General features: G+C 39.0%; 1 protein-coding gene across 2 annotated transcripts in view; it reads left to right on the forward strand.

The window, feature by feature from the left end:
- Positions 1 to 24,502, forward strand: part of FIG4 (FIG4 phosphoinositide 5-phosphatase) — a 58,952-nt gene that overhangs the window by 11,177 nt on the left and 23,273 nt on the right. For both annotated transcript variants that reach the window (XM_053381650.1, XM_053381649.1), the window contains exons 4-15: positions 144 to 300; positions 2,133 to 2,183; positions 4,536 to 4,684; positions 6,476 to 6,604; positions 8,019 to 8,119; positions 9,093 to 9,255; positions 10,336 to 10,433; positions 18,036 to 18,169; positions 19,015 to 19,131; positions 22,283 to 22,328; positions 23,569 to 23,717; positions 23,983 to 24,149. In XM_053381650.1, coding sequence (XP_053237625.1) covers positions 144 to 300; positions 2,133 to 2,183; positions 4,536 to 4,684; positions 6,476 to 6,604; positions 8,019 to 8,119; positions 9,093 to 9,255; positions 10,336 to 10,433; positions 18,036 to 18,169; positions 19,015 to 19,131; positions 22,283 to 22,328; positions 23,569 to 23,717; positions 23,983 to 24,149 — 1,461 coding nt within the window. The remainder of the gene's footprint in view (positions 1 to 143; positions 301 to 2,132; positions 2,184 to 4,535; positions 4,685 to 6,475; positions 6,605 to 8,018; positions 8,120 to 9,092; positions 9,256 to 10,335; positions 10,434 to 18,035; positions 18,170 to 19,014; positions 19,132 to 22,282; positions 22,329 to 23,568; positions 23,718 to 23,982; positions 24,150 to 24,502) is intronic.

The raw sequence follows: 24,502 nt of genomic DNA on the forward strand, positions 1-24,502 counted from the left end.
TCCATTTGCACATGAGTTTTTTTCTCCAACTGCAGTTTTCTGAGGTGTTAGGAAATACAACTTGAAATGGCATGTGCTTGGTTTTAGCCGTCTAGTACTATATTGAATAAAATGACAGAAGTTATTTCTTCTGTCTTTTACAGGCTTTGTCAGATTTTTAGAAGGATACTACATTGTGCTAATTACAAAGAGAAGAAAGATGGCAGATATTGGAGGACATGCAATGTATAAAATAGAAGATACAACTATGATATATATTCCAAATGATTCTGTACGAGTAACTCATCCTGATGAAGCAAGGTAAATTATCCTTTTTCTCTTTGAGATAACATAATCATACACAGAGGACAAGGGTTAATAGCACAGTGGTATGCATGTCTACTCATAAGTTGGCATCCATGTGTCTTGGGAAACAATGGAGGAGTGGTTCTTTAGGGGTGAAGTCAATCCTTTGGAGAGTTACAGTGCCTGTAGAGACCAATAGGAGATGTTTCATAAAAGCTGGGGCTGATGAAGGTGGCCAGTTGTGCATCATGGTGTTTCTTCTCTCTGCGCTCATCTCAGCCATCATTCCTCCTCTGGTCATTGCTGTGGATACACAATCTAACTGTCTTCAGGCACTGTGGTAATCTTCAAGGGATTCCCACACAGTGGAGTTGATGTTGCCAGCCTTCAAGTCTTGTTGCAGACATCTTTGTAATGCAGAGTTGGTTTGCCAACAAGCCAGCTGCCTGAAGCCAGCTTCCCGTAGAGCATGTCCTTAGGGATTCTGCCATCTTCCTTTCTGTGGACATGAACAAGCCAGTGTTGCTGAGACAAGAGTGTAAACATGTTGGGAATGTAGGCTTGGGAGACTGCATCTTTGTTTGAGACCCGTTCCTGCATTGTGATGCCCAAAATCTTCCTGATGCAGCAGATATGGAAGGCATTGAGGCGCTGCTTCTGGTGGGTGTAAGTTGCCCACATCTCACTACCATAAAGCAGCATGCTAACTATGCGATCCTGGTAGACCTTCATTTTGGTATTGGTTGTTAGCATCACATTCTCCTATACCCTTTTGGAGAGGTGAGCCACTGCTGTAGCTGCCCAGCAGTGGCTTGCCCAGCTCAGCATCGATGGAGAAGTTTCTGGTTATGGTGGAGCTCAGGTAGACAAAATCATCTACCACCTCAAATGTGTGGTCATGTGTGCTGATGCATCGCTATGGGTTAATAGCACAGTGGAGAAGGGTTAATAGCACAGTGGTGTGTGTGTCTATTTAGAAGTAACTCATTGAATTCAGTGGAACTTACCGTACTTTTCCATGTATTGGACAAGGGTTTTTTAAAAATTAAATTATGTTTAAAATTGGAGGTCGTCTTATACACGGATAGTGCATAGTGGGGTCATGGGATTGGTTGCTGCCGCGAACCGGAGATTGCCAGCAGCTATTGAGCATGTTATTGGTGGCTGCGGCAAGGGCTGGTGTTGATTGTCACTGATCAGCGGACAGAGGATATATGGCTTTTGTGACGCGTGCGAGTGTTGTCGTAGGTCATGCGGGTGAGCTCAACAACTCTGGGCAATCCTCCCCCCAAAAAGCTCAACAACTAAAAATTTCAACAACTATGGACAATCTCCCCACCATTTTCTTAATTTGGAATCCCCCAAAATAGTGGGCGTCTTATACAAGGGGGCATGTTATACACGGAAAAATATGGTACTCCAGGTAAGTTTGTGTAGGATTGCTGCCTCATTTCCTTACCTTTCAGAGCACTGGTGGGAAACCTTTGGCCTACACTGCTTTGGCCAAGACTCATCACCTGACATCGTATGAAGTCTAGTATTGTGGCTTGTCTTCATACTGGTGCATTGTCATTAACTAAAGTTTTGGTGTTTCCTTCTCTTTCATGACTTTTTTTCCTAGGGTATGTACAGCTATCATATGCTCTCCTGGCATCTTCATTCTTATAGAGAGGATATAGTTTTGAGCTCACAAACCAATATAAGAAATATTCAAAACATGTTCAGAGCTAATGAGAATGACTCTTTGACTGATAGGATGTTTCATTGTTGGTGGAGGGGCTAAAGTATTGGGGCTATAACAAAACACACCCTTGCTTTATGAGAATATTGTCTTACTGTGTCTTTAGATACCTTCGAATATTTCAGAACGTGGACCTGTCTAGTAACTTTTATTTCAGGTATGTTTTTCATTTCAAATGATTATTAGAATGTTGAAATTGGTTCTTAATTATGGAACATCCAAGAATTCCTTCTCCATTATCTCTCTCACAATTCTGCGGAAGGATAAAGATGTCTGAAGCATTTCCATTTAGAAACACTCACAGGCAAATTATTTGTTGAAACAGAATGTGCTTGTTGCCTACCACTGTCCAGGTCCTAGGATCCTTCTGTTCTCTTTTGTGAAATTCAAGTCAAGTCAAGTAACCTTTATTGGCATCACATAGGAACATTCAGATACTTACTTGGCAGGGGAGACACCTTGATCATATGTGAAATTGTCTGAGCCATTCTTGTCTCTGGCTCCTTTACCTGGTTGCCATTAAGTCCCCTTGATCACTTTTTCATGTAGTTTGACCCCTGCAGTGGTGAAGGTGGAAGTTCCAAGGATCAGTGGGCACAACTCACCACTTACAAAGCTAATGATGGATGAACTCTTCCATCTCAGTTTTTAGAAAGGGCCTCAGCTAAAACAAGTTATTTTTCTCCGTGAAATCTGAAAATGACTAGTATTATTTCTGAGCCCATTCTGAAATTTGCACTCCTCTGCATTCCCAACCATTTCATTGAGAGTGTGACAGGAGCTAAGTCGTCTTCCTCCTCCTCCTCCCACACACCAGAGCCCTGCCCCATCATCCCTTTTTCTTATCACAAAATGTACCTGGGTGAGATCTCCACTAGTCACTGCTGACTAGGATCAGGGATGGAGGGAGGGGTGTGTGGTGGGGTTGGCTGCCCCGGGTGTCACTACTGAGGGGGGTGACAAAATGCCAAGCGGCACTCACCGTGGGGCCTGCAGTGCGCCTGAGCCACATGTCTCCCCTGGGAGAGACACAGTGGTTTAGGCATGCACAGACTCCAACACTGCCCAAACAGTCTGCCCGCTGCCTCTCCCTCAGCTGTAGGGCGGCTGAGTGGGAGGAAGCAGGCAGACTCTGGAAGCCCCACAGAGTGTCCTGCCCCAGCCCCTGTGTCCTGCCCTGCCCCTGTGGGTGGCTGGCCCCGCCCCTGTGTGCAAGGTACATGCGTCGCCCCAGGCACCCCAGCGACTTGCTCTGCTGCTGCTTAGGATACAGAAAAACCAATATCTTAGGTGCCAAGAACCATGGGGCATGTAATTTCCAGCATTTCCTGAGATACCTCGCACCTGGGATGCTTTCATTTCAGTATTTCAGGCATCAGGATGGGGGAGATGTTACAAAGAGGCCTCCCAAAAGGCTTAACTGCAGCTGCTAACAGTTAAGCTTTGGGCAATGGGAAGGAAGAGTGAGGGACCGAGCTCATTATGAACCAAGCCCAAGCTCCACCAAAGTTACAAGTTATCAGTTTCAGCACTCCATTTAATAACAAAGCTGCAGGATTGTTGTTGTTGTTTTGGTTTGTAAATGTCTGCACCATAGGATTATCATTTTTACCTTGCATACCCAAGTCAGATCAGTTTCAATAAAAGTGTCTTCTCTTGGGACTGGTCTGGAAGGTCCATCTTGTGCAAAACGCTGCAACTAGACTGATGGTAGGAACAGGCTACTGCCAGCACATGTCTCTGGTGCTTAAAAGCTTGCATTGGCTGTTTACGTGTTTATGGGCCAAGTTCAAGGTTCTTGTACTGTATTACAAGGCCCGTAATATCTTGAGTCCAGAGTACCTTAAGGACTTCCTGATTCCTGATATCCCTGCCCAGCCACTAAGAACCTGGGGGGTGTCTCATTAGTGGTCCCCCATGGCTCAGAACGCCCAGCTTGTATCCACCAGAAGCTACACATTTGGTATTGAGGCCCCAGATGAGATCAGATAGGTGCCCTCCCTTGTTGAACCTTAGTCGCTTGACAAAGACCTTTCCATTTCAGCATGCATTTTAATGACGTTTATGTTTTTATAATTAATTTTAATGGGTCTTATCCACTGCATGCTTTTTTGTAATCTTTATGCACACTGCTCAGAAAGTCATGTGATAAAGCAGTATATAAATATTAAAATAAGTAAATGTTTCTATTTTGTCCTACCTCCAAAGGATCTCAAGGTGCATAATAGAGTTATTCCCTTTTATAATCATAGCAGCCCTCTTAGGCTCTGATGATGAGGGACTAGACATGGTCACTCAAGTTGTGTCTTGACTGAGGAAGAGCTCATGTTCTGCCCACTGCACCCCACTGACCCTTCTGTACCATATTGGATTAGGCCCGCCCAAGGCATATGCAGAAGCCATAACACCTGAAGGTAGCCTGTTTTGCATTTGAGCAACTGTGGACCTGTATCCTGAATTATGTCAAAAGCGCCTCTACCATTGTATTTCTTTTTCATCTTGATTTCAGCTACAGCTATGATCTGTCCCACTCTCTTCAGTATAACCTTACTGTTCTGAGGATGCCTCTTGACGCACTAAAGGCAGAAACAACTCGAACGAGGCAGGAGAGTTTTGATATTTTTGAAGATGAGGGACTTGCAACTCAGGGTGGAAGTGGTGAGTGTGACTTAAATAGAAATAAGCCATCAGGCATATATTTGGAATTATTTCAACAGCAGAAACATCTAGCTCTTTGTTATTGATTGTTGTAGTGTTGTAACAGCTCCAAATTAATGAAAGATTACATAAAGGGCCAATTACAGCTAGTGGAGTTGGTTTTTTATGTTTTTGACCAAGACAATGTCTATAAAAGATTAATTGCTTATTTTGGTAAGTTAAATGGTAACTCAGGAGAATAATTGGACATGCTGAAATATTTTTTTTTTTGGACAATTGATTATTCAACTAATTTGAAGGTTTGACAGATACAAATTTATGCATGAAGCATTAATCTGTCTTCCGTAGCATTTAAATAGTGTTAATAGCTACTGCTGTTTTGTTCAACAGTGCCAAATACTGATGGGAAAATAGGGTAGTGCTGTTTTATCTTGTTAGAATTGTAGTGTTTGGGAGCACTCATGAACTTAAGCCTTTCATTATTTTATTTTTGGATCAGCAGTGAAAATTAAATTTGTTTTTAAAATTTCAGTTATAGGAAAAGAGAGGGATAAGTTACTGGAGGGGAAATGTGGAGAATTTGGGTCCTGTTTAGACATTCTTAAATGGTATCTGTGGAGGGGCTGCCTGTACAGGCCTCCACCTGCAACCTTTGCATGTTGAGTGGGAAGGATTAAAGGGGAATTATCAGTGCATATGGCCAAAAATGGTTACAATTCATCCCTAGGTACCATTTTGCAAGGAGGATTGCAACCATGTTTGCTCAAATGCAAGTTGAATTTCCCTTCATGTTTCCAGTCAATATGAGAAGGTTGGGGTGGAGGGGCCAGGGCTAGCAGGTATACCCTTACAACCCCTCCACAGTTAAAATGTGAGAGTGCATGAGCAGAGTGGTTTTTTGTCATAGCTCCCATCTCATTGTGAAGGGAGTGACCATGAGAAGCACTCATGTCGGCTATCCTGGAATCTTATAGAATCATTAATAATAATTAGAGGAAGTATCACTCATGTGGGCAGTTTGTAAAACTCCTACCATTTTTGGGGTGGGGGAGAACCATATATAATGACTCTCATTCTATAATGTTTGAAGGAAATCTGGCTTTCCTATATGCCTCTTAATACATCGCCCTGGGATCTTTGGATAAAGGGAGATATGTAAATTGAATAAAAATAAAATTAAAAATAGTATTGGGGAACTTTGTTTCCTGAGAGTGGCTTGAGCTCCTGCTCCAATTTTACCTTTACAAGACATAGACTGTAGTTGTAGTACAGTGGTACCTCGGGTTACATACGCTTCAGGTTACAGCCTCTGCTAACCCAGAAATATTACCTCGGATTAAGAACTTTGCTTCAGGATGAGAAGAGAAATCGTGCAGTGGCGGCGCAGTGGCAGCAGGAGGCCCCATTAGCTAAAGTGGTGCTTCAGGTTAAGAACAGACCTCCAGAACGAATTATGTTCTTAACCCGAGGTACCACTGTAAATGACTAAAGTAGAGCTACACCAGACCAAAGATTTCTGTAGTCGAGCATCCAGTTTCCAACAATGTTCAGCCAGAGACTATTGACATTGTTTCTGTTTCCTCCTGACCTTGAAAACAGTGCAGAATCTCAGGGGTGAGAGCATTCAAAATCAGTGATTATGAAAAATATCTTTGTTCACTGTTTAAGATAGATAAAAATAGATTATCGCCTAAATACGTATGCAATTGATTTGAGTTGGGAACAATCAGTCTGATTAAAAGCCACATTGAGCACACATACTTACTGTTTTTGGTTGCAATTATTTTTCAGGTGTGTTTGGAATTTGCAGTGAACCTTATAGGAAATATGTGTGGAATGGTAAACTGCTTGACATAGTCAAAACCACGGTTCATCGAGACTGGTTGTTGTATATTATTCATGGATTTTGTGGACAGTCAAGTATCCTCCTACTGTTGGTGATTTATGTTTACTACAGTAACAGCAAATTGAAATTGTAGAAAGAGAAATGAATTATGGTAACATACAATATAGTTGTTGTTCAGCATCTTCGGACATGCTGATTAAACCCATTCACAAATTAATTGCCTAGTTCTTTTTTAAGGATCTTTCTTGGATCTAATTGCTGTGAAAAGGGGACATGAGTTTTCAGTTTTCATCTGCTGCATAGATAATGAAACACAATGAAGGAAAATTCTTATTCCAAGCATGCATGTTACGAGAAATCGTGCATGGGCTAGTATTGCCAGTGAAGAAATAAGGGCTTGATAATAGCTTAATTTACCTATCACAGTGACCATGTCTTTAACCAGCTACACTGTGAAGTCAGGTCTCAATAGGATAATTGAACAGACTAATTTAGGGGCAGATAGTTGGAAACATAAAAGAGTAGAATTACTATAAAAATACATTAGTTGAAAACAGCTCCAAAATGTGCAACAGAAGGATCAAATAGAATATACACTGAAGCAAATGGCACTTTATTTGTTATTTTTGAATTGCAACTAAAAATATCCTGTGTAAAATATTATTTCCATTTGTAGTAGCCTTTACTTGTAGCTCCATATGTTTAAGATTGAAAACTGCAGATATTTCTAAACATAAATCACGTTGCATGTGAGCACAGGGCATGTATCTTCCAAAGCTCACCCCTACACCCACACAATTATCAAGGACTATTATTTGTAATACTGAAGCCTGATGCTCAACGTAATATCTGAAATTGAATTGTTGCATAACTATATGTTTAGTATTTGGTTCTTAGATTCTTTTTTAGTTCAATATATATAAAACATTCTGGAAATAATATGCTTTCATTCAGCATTGCTTTTAGAAGGTCATCTAGCCTTAGCATAAATAGTCTTTGTGAAGTAGCCATGGCTACCCTGTACATTCATTAAGGACATTTATGAAAGAGCATTGAAAGGGGATTTGCTTTTTTTATCTTTCAATTTTATTGCAAAAACCCACATTTCTTGTTTGAGAAGATGCATGGGATTACAAGTCTGTGGCAAAAGTGGTAAACTGATATTCTAGTCCCACAGTCTCAGGGCTGCTGAATGTTTGAGAGTTCTCATATCTGCTTGAAATAACTCTTTGTCCAGATAAAGTAATCCAAAATAGTTAATAACCATTTCTTTTGCTTTTGTTATCAATATTGTTGTTTGAAATGGAAGCCCTGCAGAGGACTATATATTAAAAAAATAGAAAGTACTCTTCATCTGCTTCAAAACAAGTTACAAAAAGGCACTGAGAGTAGGTGTATTCATGTATATGCCAGGACTAAGGGAAAATTCAAGAGAAATAAGCTAGAGAAATAATATAAACATCTGTAACCCTTAACTTGGCTTCCAAGAGCTGCTTATTTATGGTCGTCCAGTGTACGTCACCCTGATAGCTAGAAGATCAAGTAAATTTGCTGGAACACGGTTTCTGAAGAGAGGAGCAAACTGTGAGGTAAAATAGATCATTATCTGTTTTTTCACTGTGAGAGTTTCGTGAAGACATGTTATTGCTATATAGAGAATAAGACCTTAAATCCTTTGGCTTTGTAGCACGTGTATTTTGCCTCATTTGGGCAACGATACAAGCAAATCTAAAACTTGTAAAGCTTGGTATTTTTGAGGATGACATTTATAGTTAAAAATTCATGTGGTGTATTTAATGTGCTTAATTTTTTTAATGTAAAATACTGGAAACCCTTGGGCATTAGTGAGTGTCCTTGAATTCAGTGATCTAATTTACCATATATCTTTTCTAGACTTTGTTGTACAATTACAGGTACGCTACAATTTTCTAATCACATTGTGCATGTTCACATAGGAACATGCCTACTTATGCCTATTGGTGCAACTACCATTGGCAAGTAGCCCTAAGGGAACATGGCCTTCAGATGAAAATTGTTTCCCATTCCTGAAATAGACTTACAGGCCAGCGTATACCCAGGATCCTTATTCTCAAGTGGATGTTTCAGATGATGATTGGATTCCATTTGAACATCAAGGTCTAGGGGATTATTCAGAATTGTCTGTCCTTAGTTCTTTTTGTTGCCTAGAGACGCTGCTTACCTATATAGGTAAGGGAACAAAACATCTGGGACCAGATAAAGCATATTTCAGTAATTAAATTCCTTAGGCTTATACCAGGCAGTCTTCTAGTACACTCATGGGTCTCTGGTTTGACGCAGCTATGGATTTAGGCTGTTCAACCTGAAAATGTTTTTGTAGAAGAAAGCAAAACTAAAATTAATAGGGCGTTCTTCCCAACAAATTTGTTTAGGTCTGGAGTTAAAAACCTTAAAGTTGGATTAAGAACAAGTGCATTTGTTCAGCACTGCTTTAACTACGATAAGTCTGATGAATGGGTGGTATAAATGTCACTTACGAGGATGCGGCTGAAAATGTGATGTCCTGGCTTTTTTTTGGTACAGGGAGATGTAGCTAACGAAGTAGAAACTGAACAAATACTCTATGATGCTTCAGTGATGTCATTTTCTGCTGGAAGCTATTCATCTTATGTCCAAGTGCGGGGTTCTGTCCCTCTCTATTGGTCTCAGGATATTTCAACAATGATGCCTAAGCCACCAATTACATGTGTGTATACAATATGTTATCTTAGAACTTGTACAGATGCCTACTGTCAAATCACTAGCTCTCATTAATCCATTCCATTGCACACAGGGACTATAAATGTTGTCCTTCCAAGTCGCAGACAAGACAAGGATTTTTTTAAAAAAATTTTTGCGCACATGCATAGCAATTACAATGAAAAGAAAGTAACAGGACATAGGGTGTCAACTAGGTATCTCTTTTAATGTCTAGCTTGATCAGACATCTATTCCAAGATCTATTCCTTGGACCTGTTTGGGCTCCACTATTCAGTCCCTAAACTAGGTCTGATTTTTCAACTGAAGGCGGTTTTGCATAGGGTTTTGCCCAGTTCCCCCTACACACAGCTGCCCCCAGTTTGCAGCCTGGCAATAAAATTACAAGGATTGTAGAACCACAATTGTACCCTCCTTTTGGAATTATTTGCCCAACATTTCCTTACCTTGTGCTTCCATAAGCCTTACTAGCTTTCATTTCTATTTTATCATTTTAAATGGGAGTTCCAGATTCTTTTTTTTTCTTTTTTGGTTGTCCCTTAACAGTCACAGATCAGGAATAAATATATATTTAACAAAAGGCTAGCAGGCAAAGAATTTCATCAGTCTGAAATAAACCAAAAAATGTTTCTTTCTCCCTACATTGTAATTTATTTACAAGTTTATTAAGCTTGCTAAAACTTCATAGTTTGTGCTTGACACTATAGTCAAACGCTCCCACTCCTATGCCAGCCTGAATATTTTTGGAGACTGCTAAAACTTGGCACATTTAGTGGTGCAATTCCTAATACGGTGGTACCTCAGGTTACATACGCTTCAGGTTACAGACTCTGCTAACCCAGAAATAGTGCTTCAGGTTAAGAACTTTGCTTCAGGATGAGAACAGAAATCGTGCTCCGGCAGCACGGCAGCAGCAGGAGGCCCCATTAGCTAAAGTGGTGCTTCAGGTTAAGAACAGTTTCAGGTTAAGAACGGACCTCCAGAACGAATTAAGTACTTAACCCGAGGTACCACTGTAACAAAATACTTTAATCACAGTCCACCTAATAATAGTAGTTCCTTTTTCTAGTGGATCAGGCTGACCCCTATGCACGTGCAGCTGCTCTTCATTTTGATCAGATGCTCCAGAGGTTTGGCTCCCCTATCATAATTTTGAACCTTGTAAAGGTAAGGCACGGTTTTATCTCAATTTATTCATTTATTCATTAAGCTAATGAACTTTTCATATATTCATTTCCTTGTGTTCATTTCTCAGAGAGAGACTATTGAAATCAAGATGCTGGCTCTTAGAAGAGCAGTGTTTAGCACTTAAGATGCAAAGTAGGTTTAATGATAAGTTTGTGTGTACAGTGATAGGCAAGCTTTTGAAGTTAACAGACTTCATGAAAAATATATCTGGGAACAATGCAGCTTCCACCTTTGATTTTAATTTGCAGATAATTATATTTTACTGCTTTTATTATTATACTGTTAAGAACATTGCTTTACGTATTCTAATTTCTTGAACATTCTCGAGGAAAGGCATCTGGATCCAAGCTACATTAACTGAAGATTAACTGTTGGTTTAGAAAGAAGGCTGGTTCTCTCCCTATCCCTTCTCCTAGTCCCCATGAAAAGCAGCTACAAAGGATTCTTCAAGCTTCTGAAGCCCATTTATAGGGGGCAAGTAGGTTTTAGGCCACTTGTGAGGTGTCAGCAAGTGCCTTTTCTTTATAACTTACCAGTGAGCCAGTTCTTCCCACTGAAGTGCTTAAAATGCAGTGGGATAATCTGTTGAACTGTCACATGAAATAGAGACTTTTGTGCCCTTTTGTAGGTTTCAGCTATGCCCTTTGGTATGAAAAGTGTTTGGAGCATTTATGTAAGGTAAAAAAGTAAAGGACCCCTGGATGGTTAAGTCCAGTCAAAGGCAACTATGGGTTGCAACACTCGCTTCAGGCCAAGAGAGCCGGCGTTTGTCCACAGACAGCTTTCCAGGTCATGTGGCCAGCATGACTAAACCGCCACTGGTGCACAGAGGAATGTGATGAGTACCAGAGCACACGGAAACACCATTTATTTTCCCGCTGCAGTGGTACCTATTTATTTACTTGCACTGGTATGCTTTCAAACTGCTAGGTTGGCAGAAGCTGGGACAGAGCAATGGGAGCTCACTTCGTCGTGCGGATTTGAACCGCCGACCTTCTGATTGGCAAGCCACCTGTGCCACCTGTGTCCTAGCATTTATGTAGCACAGTTCCTGGATATCTTTATCCTGTTTGCAAACAGATGGTACAGATCCCCCATCCTTGTGAAACCAGCCTCTTCCAAAAATCTAAATGTCTGCAAGTGCCATATGTACACTATCTACAGACCATCTGCAGTGTTCGACAGCCTTCAGCAAATGATGCATAGACATAACTTAGTGAGTGCTGATGTGAGGGAAAATTGTACTCTGAGGAAGCTTGCATGGTTCACTGCACTCTTCCTTGAAGACCAATCCAAGTCTTAAAAGTAAAATTGGAGTCCTAATCCACTCCCATTCGTAATGTATGTAGCATTTTTAGGCATTGTGTGCCAGTGTTTTATATTTGTGGTTGTAAGCACTTCTCCTAGAACTCAGTGGCTAGCATAATTGTGGTATCCAAATAAATAAAGTAAAAATAATGCAAAAGTCATTTTGGAAAGTGAGGGCTCATTCTCAAACCAGCTCAACTCTGACAGCTCTTTTAGGCAAAATCTGTCTAAAACTACTTCATTAGGGAGTAGAAATATATTCCCAACAGTAATCTAAAGCATATAATACATTTTGCATTTTCTTTCTCATCCATCTGACTGGGTTTCCCCAGCCACTCTGGGCGGCTCCCAACAGAATATTAAAAACACGATAAAACATCAAACATTAAAAACTTCCTCAAACAGGACTGCTTTCAGATGTCTTAATTTACAAAATATCCTTTTGATCTGTGTAGAACATAAATTGGACTGAAGGAGCTGTGTCTTGGGAATAAAATAAACCAGGCTACCAAAATAGTTCATTTGTTTTCACTTGCATTGTTCCAGGGCTCTTTTAGAACAGCTGTCAACAGCCAATTCAACACTCCAAAATGCATTTGCCTAACAGGATATGCAAGTCCCATAAGAGTCTTTCAACATCCCTCTTTCTCCATCTCTGTCAGCTTCTATTTGTGGATCCTCCTGGGAGAAAAATAATATTAGTACCATTATTTCAATATATTGTAAAGCTAAGTTAAACAGATACAGTGGTACCTCGCAAGACGAATGCCTCGTAAGACGAAAAACTCGCAAGACAAAAGAGTTTTTTGTTTTTTGAGTTGCTTCGCAAGACGAATTTCCCTATGGGCTTGCTTCGCAAGACGAAAACATCTTGCGAGTTTGTTTCCTTTTTCTTAAAACCGTTAATACCCAGGGTGCATTGCTTGAAGAGGTGCAGTTCCGTGCTTCGCAAGACGAAAAATCCGCAAGACAAAAAAACTCGCAGAATGAATTAATTTCGTCTTGCGAGGCACCACTGTACATGTGAGGCTCTACATGAGGCTTCTAAACAGAACAGGGCACAGCCGAAAGGAAATTTAATGTGTATAGAGGTAAGCATTTTTTAACAACCAAGTTTTTAGTGCTTAAGTTCAAACATAGTAAGTTGTAAAAGACTGATGTAGCAAAAAGGGCAACTATTAAAATGTTTCTCTAGGTGCCAAGACTGTGGTGCTCTAGAAGGAACTAAATCTTAGGAACTTCTGTAACATTCTGGATAAAAATATTTCAGGATACCTTTACAGAAGTTTGAAACTCTGTAGTATTTCAAGAAGCAGTTGAAAAATTCCAAACCAGTTATTCTAGCTTTCCTTCCCTGCATCTGAAGAAGGAGGGGTGTCATAAAGAATGACTAAGCTGTTTATCGGCAGGAACTTTTCATCTTGAGAGGATAAAACTAGAAAAGATGTAAGGCGACTCTCTGATCAGTGTCAGCCACTGGCAGCAATGTTTCTGCCACACTCCAAAATCCCTCATGGGATGGTCAGTAGAATCACTGAGTGCATAGCATCTGTGCATCGTTACTTAGTGCATCATTGATTGGCTGCCTAGATAGACATATTTTCTAGGCAGTGCAGTCACGGGCAGATTACACGCACATGGCATGCTCAGAGCATTAGGGTGGAAGCAAAAGGCTGTAGGGACAAGAGCTGATGATTCATATGTGTTCTCTTTAAATTGCTGTGCCCAGCTTGTAGAGGAGAACGTGGACCCAAGCCAGGTGTTTCTTGTCATAGCTCTTCAGAAACTGGAAGAGATGGGAGAAAGCGGCAGATGAGACCAAAAGATACATTATAATGCTGAAAACAGCTAGAAAATAGGGAAGCAACAGATGGAAGAAGTTTTCAAGCTATCATCAAAATATTAATACAAATTCTCTTTATAAGTCCAGGTGCTTGCTTGTGGGTGTGCTAACTCAGCATTAAGGCTTTTGGAAAGCAGACACTTTCTTTGGTACTTTATATTCTTGAAAGCAAATGACACCTAAGGAAGAAAAATCCACTTTTCTGTTTAGACAATTCCCTTGTCTCATTTATACTTTCTTTCTGGTGCTGGTCATTCTGCCTTAGTATGTTAAATATGTTAAGCATTTGCTATATATAGATATAAAAAATACAGACATCTAGCCCTACCTAGTACATCCAGAATTGTGGCAAATCTTTATGTCTGTTGTATACAAAGAACAAGAGCAGTAATTTTCTATGTTTCAAGTCTATCCTTGGAAAAGGGTGACTTGACTCATATTTTGTTAGGCATATTTTAAATTGCACATCATTTAAATTATTATAATTATTCCAGTACCTGAACTTTCATACATTAGTTTTTGCCTCTGCAGTTCTTGTATTATGACCTACTAGTCATAGAAAAGATGTGATAAATAGTGTGTGCTATTTATAACGGACTGAATGGTGCAGCCCTATTGAAAAGCTTTGAGCAAAAGGCCTGCTGAATAATGCCATGGCTTGATTAAGCCAGATGCTGCCCTTCACTATTGTATCAGTGTATATTATTGTTATTTACTCCCTTGGGCTAATATGACCATGATGGTCAAAACAATAACAATAATAAATGGAGAAGAAGAGTATCCCAAAAGGTAAACATAGACCAGCCTTTGCCCATTAAGTGCAAACTGAGTTGACTATATAGGCTTTGTGTGCCTTAGTGTCTTGCATGGGCTTATTAGGGGCAGAAAGTTGACTGCCCTATGCATGCATTTGTTGTCAGGATGAGAGGGACATTTTTTTTCAAAAATCACCTTGATCCCTGTGCCACTGACAGAAGATGCTGCTAGATCAAACAGTGTTCTGTCAGAAAAAGGACACCATTTGCAAACAACTTGGGATGATGACACAAATATATCACCTTTGAAAACATTCTGCAAATAATACTAGGAATGTTTTTTTAAAGGTACAAAAAAAGAAGAAAGGTTTACACTGACAGCATTTTGTAACATATGTTTTAGGTGCATAATTAAAAGCTTGCTCTACATTTTTGAATACGATAATTGTTAAAATGTCTACAGTGGAAGTCATGATTACATAAAAATGCTGAAAAAGTATATCCCTAATTATTTTTCCTTTCCACATCGCATTAAACAAACAAATGCATTTTTTAAAAAACCCTCATTGATCTGAAGAGAACTTCCAAATACTTGAATTAGAAAGCCTCTCTGGTTGATTAGCAGTTAATTCAATGCTTCCTCACATGAACAGGATACTATTTCCCCTTCCCCCTACACACAAGTGGTAAGAGAGCATTAATGTTAACATCCTAGCATCAAGCACCCACAGGGAAACACATTTGCAGCCACACTACAGAAGCCCTGTGAATGATTCACATGGCAGAGTCATGTGAGCCTGGATACACAGTATAGTTCTAAACTCAATCTAAAAATACAAGAGCCACAATGATTTTGTTCCTTGTTATGTCTAATGTTGTTTACAACGGCCTCGTGCTTGGCTTCTTAAAGGCCATTTTGAATTGGGGGGATGTGTTTACGTTTTAGTCACTGGATTTATACAATTGAAACTGGCATTTCGTGAAATGTGCAACAATGGTGAAGTAAGGACAAAAAAGAAATTTAAAAACCTATTCGAAAGTGTTACTAATTATGGATATTATCTAGTCTTGGACTGAGGAAGAGGATTTATGATAAAGACCAGCCTCTTGAAAATCACACTAAGTTAGTACTTCAGTATATTTTTATATCAGAAGCACTGCAAGTTTGAATTACTAAACAATAGTTGTATATTCAAATATAATTTTTTCCGTTCCTTTCCTTTCCTTTCTTTATTTTACAAGTCCAAGTATGGATAAGTTTAATTTATTGAATTGCTTTATAAAACATTCTTCCTCTAAAATTTGTATGGAGATATGTTTTAACCATGGGTTGAATACAATGACTGTGAGAGTGGAAAACAGCTGGGCATGCAGTGGAGGCTGTTGCACTAGGGCTACTGGGCACAGACCTGCCAAGGAGAATCTCAAACAATTTATAAATATCCCCAGTCTCAAAATAATACACTTTTTCCTGCCCCACAGACATTTTATACTTTCATTTGAATGTAGAGCAGTTCCTGGAGATACTTATTTCAGTCTCCTGTTCTCTGGCCAAACAACTCTCTGCACCACTTAGCCAATCCCAATCACAGAGTATTGCAATAGATAAGAAGTCCCTTCTGTGTGCCGCCAGGAATTATTTAATGGAAATTTGAAATATAGCTCTTGGCCTTAAAATAAATTTATGTTGCTCAGGCATCAGTTTGCTCTAGTAGTTTCATCCGTGGGTGGTTACAGAGGCCATTTACTCACCCACTGAGGGACATAGAAGGTAAGAGAAGACAGCTTACTTCCCAAAACGTTATGCTTGTCTAATAGGATGTGCCACCCTCAGCACCAGGTTACAAGGCCTGAGGACTGCTGTTCTGCTTCTGGCACCTCTACAAAACACTTCATTAGTCTTTTAGTTTGGAAGGGACAGTCAGGCTTTCTCCTTGGTCCCAATTAACTAGAAGACTATACTTAATAGGACTTGAAAAAAATCTGTCTGAAAAAATATTATGACTATGCTTTAACTTTTGAAATTCCACCTCACAAAATGATTTATTATTTTCCCTTGTTTTCTACAGACTCAGGTTGGTGACTCTGTGGAAAGGAGCTAGTCTCCATGCCAGTTCTAGTCTTTCTTCAGCTTGTTTTTTCTCAAAAGCATTGCCATCATAGACACATTGTATTTTTATGATACTAGATCATTTCAGGAGGGAACTAAAAGACAATATAAACCTACATATTGGTCATTATGAATACTGACACTTACTTCCATTGGCCTGGTTCACGTGGCACTGTAAGCCAAGCTATGGCTTACCAGGACCTAAATAATTGGGCAGGCTTCTGGAGAAAAGCTCACAGTCACTTTGTCTTCCAAGGTCCTTTGTGTTCCTAAACTGTGCTGAGCTAAGCCAAGGCTTGATTAAACAATACCCCTGCCCAAGAGCCTGTTCAGCAGCTCGGCTTTCATAGCTGGAGTCAGTCAGGCACCCTGTCCTCCCAGGCCTGATGGAACAAGGCCTTCAAGCCAGGGAGCAGGTCTTCTAAGATTCACAGCCAAGGTAGAAGATCTAAGCTGAGGAAAGGATAATCCTTTAGTTTGTGGTTATATACAGCAGACTTGGCTGGTATACAGGCTTACAAGGGGCTTCTGAGTCGACATGCATAGGACTGCCCAGGATGTGACATTAGTTGTGCGTTATTTTTACAGTTTGTTTTCCATAAACTCTGTTCAAAAGCCATATATTTGCAAATGTCATTTGGGTTTGGGGTTAGGATATGGAATTAAAGTCCAGCTCATTACACTTGTTTCAGATGGAAAGCCCAGGATAATGAGGTTTAAATAGGTGAGATTGCTATTTTCATACACTCTTCTTGCCACGGAATAATGTTTCCACCCTGTGAGTGGGTGAGGAGCACATGGGAAGTTGTAATAACTTTGCATGTCTAATAGGCCCATACATTTGTCAGAACTCAGGATTTTCCCAAAGTGTAGCTGACATTTCTTATACTACTTGGACTTCTATTTCTCATGGCAACATTATCACTTGAAGTCACTGAAGAAAAAGAGTAGCTTAATACTTAATGAGTATTAAGGAGATCGTTTCTTCCTAGCCCATTCAACCTAAGCCCTCAATACAGAGGTACACCTGGCACCTTCATTACATATTTTCCATTGTATCCTAAATACAATACACCTATTCGCCTTGACCTTTGACCCTTGATACATATATTTTAGGACCACCCGTTTATTTTGATTGCAATCTGTTCCAACTATTTTTAATACTGTATTTTAAGCATGTCTTGGGATCTCATGATGAATGGCAGATGCATACTCTAAAAAATAATAACATATGCTAAACAATAGTGACTCTTCTTCTTCTTCTTCTTCTTCTTCTTCTTCTTCTTCGCATTGTTACATGTGCTCACAAGATCTCAGGACCTTGCCTTTTTAATTGAGTGAAATGAACAGATTTTTCTGTCAATTTAAGGAGGCTTGAGACAGTGATTCTCTTCATTATCTTACATCTGTGATGATCCCCAGAAAGGGCTGCCTACACTTTGTGGGGGCAGAAATAAATCCTACCCTGCTGTATCATTTGCAATATTTGTGTTCTCTTTTTTGTTCAGAGTTAACATTACTTTGTGTATGTACTACCATGCTCAGTTAATTTTTCCCTTTTGAAGGAACGTGAAAAACGGAAACATGAAAGGATATTGAGTGAAGAGCTTGTTGCTGCTGTCACCTACCTCAATCAGTTTCTACCTCCTGAACATGCAATTGTATATATTCCATGGGACATGGCCAAATATACAAAGAGGTATGTGTTTTATTACTAGAGCAGCACATGACTCCAGATGTTAGTTGGGACAGAGGGAACTTTGTCATAACTCTCTTCAGAGTGTGTCTTTTGTGGCCCTGGAGATGAAGTTCCATTTTTATATTGTTCATTTAGTGTATCATGGGAATGTAAATGAAGTGTGAGTCATTTGTGTTAATTGGTACTGTTTGGAAATCAAGCCAGCCAGCTCTGCATTTCAGAGGCTTTTTGCTTAGACTTTAAAACACTTCATGAGTGGAATTCAACATTGTGCTATTACAAATGTTCAATCTGTGCAAGTATTTCACCTTATCCCCCCTTTAGTGTTTTGTCCCATGGTAGCTATATTGTGTTATACGCTGCTCCCCGTGGCAGCCATTTTGTAACTGTTGCCCGCAGCACTTTCTCAAAATTCCAACTGTATCAGATAGTCCAAAATGGATTGTGAGTAGTTTTACATGAGTAAAACTAGCAGAGTTGTTTGATTGCTTGTGATCCATTCTTCTGGAGATGCTGTAACAGGAATGGGAAATTTCTGGCCCTCCAGATGTTGTTGCACCAACTCCTGTCATGGTGGTCTGTGGCTGATGAGAGTTACCAGTTCCCCATCCCTTTTCTATGAAAATGATTTTGCCACAGAGAAATGGAAGTAGTTAACAGGTTATGCTTTTATTGATAGTGTGTTGCTATCTTCTTTTTAAACTTCGGTTAACATTGCTTGGGGATACAATGCATGCAGAGTGCAGAAGAGGCTGGTGTTTATTGAAGTGATTTTTTTTTATTTGTTCTTCCACGAGGGTAAATACAAACATGTCTTCAGTGTTTTTGCTTTTATTTCCATCTAGCAAACTATGTAACGTCCTTGACAGGCTGAGCGTTATTGCAGAGAATGTAGTGAAGAAAACTGGCTTCTTTGTAAATCGCCCTGCTTCCTACTGCAGTGTCTTGCGCCCAGATGAGAAGTATGTATGTGGGAGAATGCTCTCTTGTGTATAATTATTTTAAAAGATTTCTAAAAAGTAGTTTGGAATCCACATTCATTTATTACTGATGTAGATCAAATAGAAAAGTATACTCCAACTATTTCATAACAACAAGGGGTAATCATTGTTTGTCATACAATAGTGTTTTATTATTTGTGTTGTCAGCAAATCTCCTATACCTTTAATTTTATACTTTCTTGCTTTCCTGGGAGATGATAAACAGTTCTAAGAACATTAATTGAAGGTTGTTTGTAAGCAGAAGTCAGCTAAGCTTTTCTGGCTGCTTCAAGAACACCAATTTTATGCTCCCTTTTTAATATAGTAAGCCGAAAGTTCAAATCTCATTATTGTGTTTATTCATTACAACTATAACCCACATTTCTTCCATGGAACTCAAAGCAGCATGCACATGGTTTCCAAATAGTTTTCAAGCCATGCACAGACCAGATCCTGACCTGCTTGTTGGATGTTACTTTATTTGATGTAGATTGCTTATTTTAAAGCTATGTTTTATTGTCACATTTTTGTATTGCATTAGATGTTATAAGGTGTACATTCTTTGTTTCTTCAGCTAGTAAACCACCTTGAGTATTGTAAGATAGAAAGGCGGTATACAAATTAAAAGTGATGATGATGATGCTTGTCATAGCTGCTGTATCCTGTGCTTTTGAACCTTGCCCCAAGTTCCTAATGAATAACTAGTATTAACTAATTAAGGAATACATACAGTAGTTTATCATGTACACTGGGTTTATCTGGGTGATTTTTAAATCTTGGCAGCTATCTTGCCCCCTCTAAACTCAAAAGCCAGTTGAGCACTGAGTGCTTAGTTGAAGTCTTATTGCAATATTTGTTAAAACACAGTGCTCTTGTATGCTGTGGATTGTCTCTGAAGTCACCTAGGTTTCATTAATGCCAATTTTGTGAAGTCCACCAGGATACTAAAGTTCCAGTCCAAAGAAAGCCCATCATGCTTGAGTCCCATGGAAAACAATGAGAAAAATTATTTGGAACTTATTTGTTACATTAAATGGCACTTAAGTGTGACTAACTAGCTTTGATTCATAGTTGAAGAGTTCTGATTATTCCAGGGGGATAGTTTTTATTATTTCCCTGGTCAATTATTTTTAAATCTATGGCACTGTCAGTGTGCTATTTGAAGCTACCTACCTTTGTTACATGTGATAGTTTGTCATTTCTAGCTAGACAAAGGACTTTCTTAATTACCGTATTTTTTGCACCATAACACTCACTTTTTTCCTCCTAAAAAGTAAGGGGAAATGTCTGTGCGTGTTATAGAGGGAATGCCTACGGGTGGCATTCCTACGGATTTTCCTCCTCTAAAAACTACGTGCGTGTTATGGTCGGGTGCGTGTTATAGAGCGAAAAATACGGTAATCATTTATTAATAAAACATCACATGGAAGGAGAAGAGAAATCTGAATTAAATCTTGCAGCCCAGCTCCTGAAAAGGAGCTCTCCTCAAGCTGCTTTAGAGAAAAACAGCAGTTGACTGTTGAAAGATAATTTCCTCCTCCTTTTTCAGTAAAGAAGTATTTACACAGAAACAATTTGTTGCTGTTGTTATAATTTATATACCACTCTTCATCTGAAGTTCTCAGAGAATCACAAGGCGATTCTCAGGGCGGTTCACAAGATTAAAACCATCGGTTCACAAACTGCAATACCATCAATAGAATCTGATGATCAGTTACTGTAAACCATGGCTTGTGACCCACTTGTGGTACTGTGTGGTACTGTAAACCATGGTACTTGTGGTACTGTAAACCATGAACTTGTGGCCCTCCAAGTGTTTTTGAACTCCAGTGTCCTTTAGCCCCACCCAGCATAGTCAGTGGTTGGGGTTGGTAGGAGTTGTTGCCAAGCAACATCTGGAGGGCCACAGGCTCTTTATCCCTGCTAGGAATTATATAGGGAATGCAAACAGTATTTTATCATGTAGCAAGATCTGTCTCACATGGTTTATTCCCTGGGTGATTTGATAGGCTACATCTTCCCAATACAAAACTGGTTTCTGTATATTTTATCAAAATTAATGTTGCTATACACATTAACACAGTTTTGCTGTTGCTCATTTCTTATTTGTTTCAATTGGCTCTGAGCAGTAGCCACTAAGATGATTTATTCTTCATGTAGCAGATACTGTAGCATAAGAGGCAAAATACAAATCTTAAATGTGTGTAACAAAAAAGGCTGTACTTGTAATGCGTGATTTTTCATTATAATTTACAAATTAATTTGAGACTGCTTACACAGTTATTGATCTACCACATACAATTGCTTGATTCAACTTGTTAATATATTTTTATGTATTATTCAATGGTGTATAAGCCATTAATATTAAAGGGTGTTTTTTTGAATATTTACAGGCAATTCATTTATGTTGGGATGTAATGAAATCTGTTCTTGGGGAACCATTTGTCTTGAGACTTGAACGTCTGTTCCATTACAAAGTATACAGAGTAATTTATATGCTAATGGAAATTAACTATGTGGAAAGTACTTCCTTCAGGTGAAGTGTTGGTAACAATTCTCTTGAGTGAACTGCTTTCTTCCAAAGAAGAAAACTTCCTACCCAAATTGGACCTTTTAGTACTGTAATATCAGCCTTGGCTTCCCATACAAGGTTCAAACAGGATTAGTAGCATTTTTCCTTCCCTCTGTGCCATAATACCAAGTGCCCTGGTTGTAGGATAACATTTTCTGTTTAAGCATTTCTGTGAAAGAACTGAGGCCTACTTGTACACTTAAGTTTATAAGCTGCACTTTAAACCAAAACTGACCTATACTGAGCTTGACTGAAGGCTAAGCATACACTATTTGTTTCTAAATTGATTTTCCAAATTTGCACTTCGACCTTTTTCAGTGTTTGTAGAACTATGCATTACATTTCACTCCCTTTCCAAAATGCAAGGTAATTTCTGGTTGATGTTTACTGTAGCCACTTTAGGTTTCCTTGCTAGAGCAGAGCTTCAGATTCCTAGAATTATCTCCCCAAGCATTAAGCTCCAGAGTTGTAAATGTCTATAGGATTATCTCCCAGGCTTATGTCTTTACTGACTGAGGGCAGATTGTTGATAATTGTATCACACAATGTTCTGTCTTACAGGTGGAATGAGCTGGGAGGAATTGTGGTTCCCACTGGCCGTTTACAGGTATTTTAATGGAATTGATTTAAAACTGTTTTTCATGGGTCACTAGAAAGCATCCTGTTGTTAATGTAGTTGGCATAATAAAGCCTGAGATGCCAGTGGGTACTAAGGTTCATTTGTCCCATAAACATCCCTAGTTTGGTACTCCATAGAAGCCTTGGGGTATTATCAGACTTTTGGTTAATTCCAAGCCAAGTGTTGGAACTATGGACACGGACTTGGAAGTGTGTGCGATCAGTGTAGTCTTTTCTTTTTCATTGAACAGAATCTTTATTTAATATACAACATAATATCCATAATTTCAGTTCCAAGAATGTTTTCTGTTAATGTTTACGCTTCTACATATTAATAGATAAAAAGCACACATTTTTCTGTATGAAGCAGAATTGCTGCACAACTTTTCAATGTGCTATAGATGTGCAAGCACAAACTTGATGTCTCTATAAACATATGTTTTTCCCCCAAATACTTTTAGTATCGGGGTTGAAAAGAGTTTCTTTGAAATGATATCCAATACTTCAAATTTAAAGTAGTATTATGTAAGAAAGACAAATCACTGTATTAATCTTATCAAAGCAATATGACTCAGAAAAAGGTTCCACCTATTCCTTCCTGTGGATATGGTTAAAAAAATACATTTGTCCAAGATGCTTGCATAAAACCAAACATGAGAAACCTGCCATGAATTGTGGAACTGAGGAACCCGAGATAGCTCAGTTGGTAGAGCATGAGACTCTTCATCTAAGAGTCGTGGGTTCAAGCCCCATGTTGAGCAGGATTCTAGCATTGCAGGGGGTTGGGTGATGATCCTCATGCTCCCTTCCAGCTCTACAATTCTATGATTCCATGAAAAATCTGTTCAGTTGCATCCCACTCAGATGCTTGTAAAGAGAAAGAGAGTTGCACTGGTGGGAAGATGTGCAACTCTGCTTCCTTAAATGAAAGCTCCTTCTGTTTATGGGGCATTTACATTGGTTTCTATGTATTATAAATTAACAAGAGAATAATTAAAAAACCTGAACTATGCGCAAAAACAGTTCCGTACACTTTGAGTGTACCTAAAAGACTTCCATGGGTTTGCAAATGTGAGAATCTGCACCAGTGAACCACATGTGCAACCTTAATTAAGTTCTATTAGTATAGATGATTTGGTGGCAAAAATTACTGTTATGCCCTAAAGAATAATTTGATATTTACTAATGGACTTGAAACTAATTATATGTCCCTGCACTTATTTTTTTAGACTGGAGTTCTTCGAACAAATTGTGTTGACTGTCTGGATCGCACGAACACAGCCCAATTTATGGTTGGGAAATGTGCTTTGGCCTATCAGCTTTATTCCTTAGGCCTGATTGACAAACCCAATCTGCTGTTTGACACAGATGCCGTTAGGTAAGACGTTTTAGAAATTATCATTATTATTAAAATAGTAGTTTTTTCCTACAACTGTTAATAGAAATGGAGCATATATGTTTTTTGTTATTGATACTTTTCTAATTTCTGTTTTGACACATCATTTTAGATAAGTATGGATGTTTACACTTAAACATTTTTCTAGGTGAAAGATAGTAAAAATAAAATGGAAATAATCACTGGCATACTGTTGTAAAAATTCATCTTGTTGGAATTCTTAACCATGTTGTTCTCTCTACTTTAGATTATTTGAAGAATTGTATGAAGATCATGGAGATACATTGTCACTTCAATATGGTGGATCTCAACTTGTTCATCGAGTAAAAACCTACAGAAAAATAGCACCTTGGACCCAGCATTCTAAAGATATTATGCAAACTCTTTCAAGATACTATAGTAATGCTTTTTCAGGTAACTTGAATTCTTTCTCTGAGATTTCCAACATTTGTCATTCTTGATAAAGAGAGAATTATTTTTTAAAAAACACAGATTTTTTAAACAACTGGCTACATGGTGCTATTGCATTTTTATGATGAAAATGAAACTGGGTCAAAATAACATGTTGACAGCCTGAAAGGTATTTGGGTCAGGCTCAACTTTAAATTCAGTAGGACAGCTTCAGAGTTAAACCTTAAGGGTCGGACACTGTAATTGCTGTCAGGCATGACAATGTAACACTGGACAAAATCTGCCTTCTCTCAGAGAGCAGAATGGTAGTGTTCAAGCAGCCATCAAGGGACTGTTTTCCAGCTCCCATATAGGCT

This window comes from Podarcis raffonei, chromosome 3, assembly GCF_027172205.1.
Source record: "Podarcis raffonei isolate rPodRaf1 chromosome 3, rPodRaf1.pri, whole genome shotgun sequence".
Classification (NCBI taxonomy): domain Eukaryota; kingdom Metazoa; phylum Chordata; class Lepidosauria; order Squamata; family Lacertidae; genus Podarcis; species Podarcis raffonei.